This window comes from Anneissia japonica, unplaced genomic scaffold, assembly GCF_011630105.1.
Source record: "Anneissia japonica isolate Jap-2015-1 unplaced genomic scaffold, ASM1163010v1 scaffold179_len24993_cov170, whole genome shotgun sequence".
In the NCBI taxonomy this organism is placed as follows: domain Eukaryota; kingdom Metazoa; phylum Echinodermata; class Crinoidea; order Comatulida; family Comatulidae; genus Anneissia; species Anneissia japonica.
In genome coordinates this window covers 14,406-23,079 of record NW_022721628.1, presented here as the reverse complement: position 1 = coordinate 23,079, position 8,674 = coordinate 14,406, and the positions used below count along the sequence as shown (strand labels likewise).

The following is an 8,674-nucleotide window of genomic DNA, read 5'->3' as shown; positions in this document are numbered from 1 at the left end:
AGCAATCCCGTCTGGTGTTAGCTAGCACTGTTTTTTTTTATGTTTTTTTCTTTTTGTTGTTTATCTGTTACTGTGGATGTTGAACTGAAAACGAAATAAATGATATGATATTAATAAAATTTCACCTCCACAATCCACACCTATTAATTTTAATGTAGCACACTAGAATCCATGAGGTGGCTTTCCCTGGTTTTACTATGTCTTGCCTCGTACAACCAACTGCATTTTGTTTATCCCACTATTGATAATATAAAAAGGGCATATCTGAAAAAGGGGTTCGTTTATAAAGACCTTGAACTATTGAAAGATCTACCTGAGTAATATTACTTTTTCATGTCATTGTCAAAGGATTCAATTATGAATATACATTGACAATGGCGTAACCATCGATACAGAGATTTTCATTTTGTCTGTCACACTTTTTCTCAATCCCTCGTAAATTTGTTATGCTCCTTCATACATTGCCACACACCACATTCCTGCATAATAACAAACTATTAAATTTGAAATGCATTCAAGCAAAAATTTGCAACTCAATACAAACAATACATGTTTGAAAATGTCAAATACTACAGGTAAATGCATAATTTACCTTCAATTAGTGACCTGTAATCCAAAGTACAATGATACATTGTGAAAAACATGCTTATTTGGTTTACTGATTTTGTGAAATTGCCTTAAACACTTTCATATTAACAGAGAGCTTTTGCTATTTCAATTTTTAAGAATTAAGCCACATGGAATAGTTTTGTTTATGTCATCATCGTTCAGTTGAGATTCAGTCGCTGGATCGACGATGCATTGTGAAGCATAAAGTTCTGTCTATGCTATCAAATTTTAAGTGACAAAAAATGTGATATGCCCCATACGGATGCCATACCACATAATTTCTAATTATATAAAAAAGAATTGACATGTTTAGCTTTTTTATGTTTTTAGAAAACACTTTTTAACCAATAAGCAAACACTACAAATCACACCTACCAATTGGATTTGATAAATAAATTTTATCAAAATACATCACTTCTTAAGATAGTTTAATACATACCCCAGGTATCGAAAAGCATGCCATCGTGACGGGATTCAATATTTCGACAATAATTATGTCATCATCAGGAATGAAAAATTTATCCATATTTGTAAGTTTATATGCACAAGTACCGAAAGTGTTCGACCAATCAAAACATACCCCCTAGTAGGTGACATAGCTATGTATAAACTAAAGATCAAAGCATCCTTACCTTACTGATCAAAGCTACCTACAAAAACAAAGAAAGCTCCTTTGAAGCTTTTAGTCCATTGTTAGCAATAGGTATAGCCTAAGATAGCATAATACATACTCCAAGTATCAAACGCTTCTTTAAACAATAGTATAGACCAATTTTGCAAACTGTCAATAATGTTAGTATTAGAAAATATTAAACATACCAGGTACTCACTTGTACTCCTGGGTCGAGAGAGACAACCGTAGATAAAGTGCCTTGCCCAAGGACACAAGCAACTTGCACAGCGAGAGTTTCGAACCCCCCACCTCAAGGGTGGGAGTCCAAGCCACAACCGCCAAAAACAACAAAAGTTAATCATGTGACAGAAATCTATTAAACATTGCTTTGGTTATCGCATCATCAATCATTGAATATGAACATATTTTGATGGAGATGTATGCACAGCTCAATATCTCTGTTTCTATGCAATTCCCCCAAGTAAACATAAGCGCTGTTCAGTGAACACTTCAAACTTCAAAGAGCGCTAATATATTTTTGATTATTTTCCACGAAACATCAGTTATCCATATCTTTCACACTCAATCTAGAATGGTTTCTATTTTTCTCTCATCATAATGTTGGAAAAATTACAACAAAAACATTTAGATAGCATATTTTAGGCTCGAGATGAATACAACAATAAAAAAAAGATAATGAATTGAAGTACATGAATTTAAAAAATATAAATAAAAAATAAACCATTTTCTTTTTCCTAAAGTCTACACTACTTTTTTTTTTTATAAGAACCAGTAAAATTTCGCCCAGAATCAGTGTTCTTTATTTTTTTGCTGATTTTATTAGGCTCAAAATGTTCCTATTTTGTTCTTATTTTTACACATTTTTCAAGCACAGAAAATTATGATTGTACAACAGTATTATAACTATAGTGTATTATTTTTATATAGTCACATTTCATGCACACAGGGTACAAAGAAGCATTGTTGGTTGGTTTTTCTATATTTTTTTTCTTTTTCTTTTTTTTTATAAAAACCTCATTTGATATCTTACCTCAGATAAGAAAGTATAATACATACTCCAAGTATTGAAATACACACCATCGTGTTGGGATTCAATATTTTGACATTAATTATGTCATCATCAGGATTCCTGACTTTTATACTAATTTTATGTTTGCATTGGGAAGACGAATTTTACTTGTATTTTATGTACCAGTAACAAAAAAAGAATCTTGTATCTTGTATCCCACACATCCATTTTCTCTGCCTCACCAAGTTTAGTTTTTTTTTAATCTCCTTTATTTTACGAAATGCATGAAAATCTGGCTAGCTCGCATCAGTAAACTTCCTCTCTCGATTGTTGGTGATTGGTATGTTATGGTATACCATGGCATAAATCGTGTCTAATGCTTCCTTTATTTGCATTCAATGTGTCTAGTTGGTAAAAGTGAGAAAGTAGTACTGTTTCCAATTGACAATCTTGAATTTGCCATCTTGCAGTAAAAAAATAAGGGAAAAAAAAGTGCTCTCATTCTCCTTTGTTCAAAATATAAGGGCCAAGTAGACAGTATAACATGTAATTTAAGCAAAATGTAATTATGTCGTAAATATAAAGTATTACCTTTAATCTCACTATTTTTGAAGTTTGGGTTCAATATTTCAACTTTAAACCCTAAAATTTAGTAATTTTATGAAGGCCATTCCACGAGATACGTATATAAATTCACCAACTTTCAAGCTGCCACACTTCACTTCGAAGCAACTTATTCACTACACAAAATTCAGGCACCCAACTAGATAAATGAAAACTACTGGACAATAATACGTTTATTAGTACTCGTATGCTATGTAAGTGATTTCAGAATAAACCAACAGTATAGTTATAAAATAGTAGAATGGTCACAGAGCCAGGTTAGACCTCTGAGAACATTTCGGTTCTTTGTAGTGAAGTAAATCTGAAACGTCTTCATGAAGTCATTCAAAATCGTGTACAAAATAGTTGAACAAACTTTAAAGTATGAAAGTATTTGCAGTGATTCGTACTGTGGTACGAAGCTTACGTAAATGTATACCCAAATGAAGGAAATCCTTGAAATAATTCAAAGAATACTAAACTTTTTCTTGACTTGTTAAAAGATTTGGAAAACAATCCTCTTGCCCTCTGGCAGTAAAGTGGGCCAGAAATGACGTAGATTGCGGTTGAGTACATGTTAAAAAACTAGTTGTGGACATTGAAACTTTAAAAAAATTTTACGCCAACAGAACAATCATCTGCACTATTTTAGCGATGTAAAACTAAAACGTATTGATGAAGTATATTCACACAACATCATTCAAAGTACAAAACAGTTAAACAACTTGAAAGAATAAAAAAAAAATGTGTGTATCGACATTACAATTCCTTTAAAAATATACCATTAAAAGTAATTTTCTAGAGCATAGCGCCATGGTACAGACTATCTTTACTGAATGAAGAAAATACCCTTGAAGTAGTTCAAAAGATACGAAGCGGTTCATGTCTTTTTTTGAAAAAAAAAAAATAATCTTCATACTCCCGAAATAAATTTCCTTGTCCTTGTTGTTTTTTAGTCAATTTTAAAAAAAATAAAATCTATGCTTAAACATTCACCTCCCAAGGAATGTTATTTCATTTTTGTGTATTTATTTTCGAAAGTTTCGGCCATTCACTCGCCTTCATCAGCTTTACTGAGTGCACAAGATTGGCTGTTGCAAGTTGTATACTGTACAATATAAACAATATTATTGTGAGGTAGACGGATTAAACCAAATAAAAACAAATTAGGCCTATTGTGTTGGCCACGCCGACGGACCCAAAATGTACAAAATTGAAACTAAACAATTTTTAATTAGGCATATATGAACTTAATTACGTAACTGAATATTATATATATATATATATATATATATATAAATCATCCAAAAAAGGTAAATACAGTGTTCGAACAAAGGACATAATAATACATTGTGTAGCATAGCTTGCAACGAATGTAGTCCTGTAAATAAATGAATAAAGAAATTGTGTAATAAAATTCCTTTGGCGGGACTCGAACCTGCAACCTCTCGCTGTCAAGGCGAGCGTCATAACCATTAGACCACGGAGGCTTCATGGTTGAACAGATTCAAATACCACCAGATACACTCTATCACAGAATAAGTACGGCTAGGAACAAATCATAGTATACACTGAAATATAAATCAAATAGCCGTTAACACTGTTAAATTGTATACATAAATCATCAAAGAAAGGTAAATACAGTGTTCGAACAATGGACATAATAATACATCGTGTAGCATAGCTCGCAACGAATGTAGTCCTGTAAATAAATGAATAAAGAAATCGTGTAATAAAATGCCTCTGGCGGGACTCGAACCTGCGACCTCTCGCTGTCAAGGCGAGCGTCATAACCATTAGACCACGGAGGCTTCATGGTTGAACAGATTCACATTCATCAGATTGTATAATTATTTGCATAATTATGCATCATATACAGGGTTAAGTTAGGTTATATACACTCTTGTTTAAGCTTATTCAGCAGAATAGCACCCATACAGTAAAATGCAGATATTTAAAATTTGTAGAAGTATTGACAAGATCAAGGTAAATCAAGATAAAAACACCTTGCACAGGTAGTTGGCACTACGATCAGAACATGTAAAAGAAATCGGCTTATGTGTGAATCGTACAGATATTACAATTTTTTTTTTTTTATAAGAAACAGTAAAATTTTCCCTAGGCTCAGTGTTCTTATTTTTTTTTGCCAATTTTATTTTTATAAGAAACAGTAAAATTTTCCCTAGGCTCAGTGTTCTTATTTATTTTTTTGCCAATTTTAGACTCAAAATTTTCGCATTTAGTTTTTTTTTTTTTATAATTTTTACACACTTTTCAAACATAGAAAGCTATTTTTGTACAGCAGTATCAGTACTGTATTATAAGCCTACAGGGTATTAATGTACATAGTGACTGTAATGTCTGAGCCATTGCAAATATGCTATACTGCCACCTATCAGTGATTATGAGCTACTGTTTAGCTGCAGGCAGAAAGAGTTGAATAAATGGATTGAGTCAAGTGTAACAGAATTCATTGTGTCAAGCTTCATCTTTTGGGTTTTGGGTTTTAAAAACACAAAACCATTATATCACCTCCTATACATAATTTACATATAAGACTTGCTGGTTTTTCCTATTTTTTTTAAATTTATTTATTTTTTAATCTTTAGTTGGATTTTCTATTTTTTTTATTATTTTATTTTAGCGCATTGAGACTTCGGTGTAATGCGTTATAGTAAATCCCACTACATTACATTAAAAAAAAAACCTCGTTTGACATTTACCTCAGCCTCAATTTGTTCATTCAGCAATTTCAGTATTTATTTCAATATGAATTTATTTTAGCCTATACGTGTGACAATTATTGGGAAGGGGCCAGGGAAGTGTTCGGGGGAGGCGTAAAAAGTGTATCTGTTTTATATATCACATAATATATTGTAGGCACTACCTAACAGTAACTTAGGTTTAGATCATTTTAATTTTTCTAATTCAGCCAGGGTTTGATCAGTTAGTTACTCGACATAATATTTATTTTAATAAATCCATGATCTAATACACACAACAAGTACATGTACTTCATGGTACTTGAGTTATTAATATTTATTATTTATGGGTCACCGTCAAGGTAAAAACCATATAGCTTACCTCTATATCCTAGCTGGTGAGAGCGACTGTGCTGATCGATCATTTTCTTTACTACAAAGGTGCAGCGTGCAGAACGCATGCACCTAGAAAAGTGGGTATAACGCACAAGTTATACCGGTTCAGTTAATCGCTGATAATGCATTTGTTATATACTGTATGCGAGATGAAACCTCTAATAGCTACGGAGCTGCCAAACATATATTTTTGTGATTGATACCTTATTTATTTGAATAAACGCCCTGGGCCATTTATTGTTGAAAAGGGATTTTAATGGGCCGTTAATTCGAGGGTGGCATTTATTCAAAGCGAGATGATTATTCGAATAAATACGGCAAGTACATTTTTTTCAGGGAAAATCCAGACTTCTCCAGTTAGTATTAAAATAAATTTCCTTAACTATGTCTCAAACTTAATACAGTAAATGAAAAAATGTCCATAGCACTAAATTGTTAATGTGCAACATATGGTTTGCTAAAAATTGCAGGTAAAGTATAATATGTGTAGTACTGTTAAATGTTGTTGCAAGGTGAAAAAAAGTAACAAAATAAAAAATGATTATAAAAAACCTGCCTGCTTCTTGTATTATGAATACATGGTATTGTTATACAACATTTAAATAAATGGCACCCTCTAGAGAATGACTAGGAAAAGGTTTTACTGCATTCAAATAAATGGCACCCTCTAGAAAATAACTAGGTCAAGTTTTACTGCATTCAAATAAATAGTTCCCTTTAGGGCATGACTAGGACAAGTTTTATTGTAAAATTTAATTTTTTTTATTATGTGATTGTTATGTCTTTGAGCTTTACCCAAATACACTTTTTTTTTTATAACAACACATTTTATAAGAACACTGAAATAGCTTAAAAAAGGACAAAATAAGAACAAATTTAGGCTGAGTTAAAATGTCAAATCAGGTTTTTTTTTTTGTTTTTTTTTAAATAAAATAACTATAAAAAAAATATCTGTACCTTTTGTTCAGTAGGTGTGACTATGTAATACCCTCTATAATACAGTACAACTATAAGTATAGCTGTCATTTGCAGCCATTTTTACCGGGCCTTTTTTCTGGAGCCATTTTTCTGGGCCTCTTTTTCAGGGACCAATTTTTCCTGGGCCATTTTTATCTACATTTCAGTATTATAGCATACTGCTATATAATAATTTTCTATGTTTGAAAAGTGTGTAACTAAGAACAAAATAAGAACAATTTGAGCCTGAAATCGGCCAAAAAAATAAGAACAATGAGGCAAAATTTTACTCGTTCTTATTAAAAAAAAAGTGTAGTACATATTTATCTAATTTTATGTCACTGACGTAGGCTCTCAAGAGAATTTCACTACGGAAGGTTTTACAGCATTCAAATAAATAACGCCCTCTTGGAAATGACTAGTTTTTACTGTACAAAAAATTGAGTTTTTGTATGCCTTTTTTAATGTCTTTGAGCTTCACCCAAATAGTACATTTCTATTATTTATCTAATTTTATGTCACCGGTGGAGGATCTCATCCAATCACAGACATTTATATTGAGAAAGAAATACACCAGCCAATGAATAGCAGTCACCAAAATGGAGGGGTTACCTATAAATACACCACCCTTGAGAAGGAGCCATTATTCGAAACCTGCCAGATTTCCAATATTCAAATTCATTCATAGTCAGTTCATAGTTCATCACCAGTAACTATGTTGCGTATTGCTATCATCTTGGCTGTGGCCTTTGCCTTAACATCAGAACCAAGAGGAAGTGATGCCCTCATACAGTGTCCTCTTCTGTGGACAATATTCCAGAATCACTGCTACAGGTAATACTAACATCTTCAACCATTAAAAAAACTTCCAATTAAAATTATTTTTGAGCTTAACATAAAGTATAGTGAATGTCATAGACTGCTGTTTTTTTTAAATATTTTTGTTATGATTTTATTTATAATAATTAGTTAAATGCAGAATTTAAATAAAATAGATACAAAATATAATTATTAAACAGTACTGTATGCCAAAGTCAACAAATTAATAAAATAAAAGTACTGTAATCTATACCTAACAAAGGCAAAGTCCAAATTGCATTTAATAATATGACGAGAATGTTGGAAAATATCGAGACCAATAAAATTTACAATTGTTATTTATCCATTTGTATACAGTGTTTACCATCGGTGCTGCTTAACCCTTTAAATTCCTAAGTAAATTTTGCCAAGGTCACAGAGGCCCATTAAGTCCCACTGTCATCATCCGCTAAAATAAGGGTATCACTGACGTTGAATGATTGCTACCAATTTGGCCACTTTAAAGGCTTCTGCACGTCCAGTTGTGGCAACAATAGGGAAATCCCCTAAAATTACTCATTAAATAGAGGGCAGCAGCACCAAAGTCAGTCTGTATAATTATAATTCAGAGTGGGCTTCCTGCGACAGTAAATTGGTCCGTATATTATACAGACCGCGACTTCAAAGGGTAAATGTAATGTAATATAAAGTAATGTGGTTCGATTTGATAGCACTTTATACTGGAGTCTCAAGTGCTGTGGACTAGCTCGTACAATAACTTTCTTCTCCTCTAAGGGTCTCTTAGAGTCTGAGCTCCCGGATAAACAGGTACCAGCTACTCTCATCTGTCCACAACAAATAAAGGATGACTTTTCATTATGCTGGATACGATTATTACAATATGTTCCTATTCAAGCACTGTTACTATTATTCATCTATGTGTGTGTGTGTGTGTGTGTGTGTATA

General features: G+C 32.3%; 1 protein-coding gene across 1 annotated transcript in view; it reads left to right on the top strand.

Annotated features, from left to right (window-relative positions):
- The first annotated feature begins 7,326 nt into the window (after positions 1 to 7,326).
- LOC117111602 overlaps positions 7,327 to 8,674 on the top strand; it is a 4,432-nt gene continuing 3,084 nt past the window's right edge. The window contains exon 1 of the mRNA XM_033254548.1: positions 7,327 to 7,744. Coding sequence (XP_033110439.1) covers positions 7,626 to 7,744 — 119 coding nt within the window. The 5' untranslated portion in view covers positions 7,327 to 7,625. The remainder of the gene's footprint in view (positions 7,745 to 8,674) is intronic.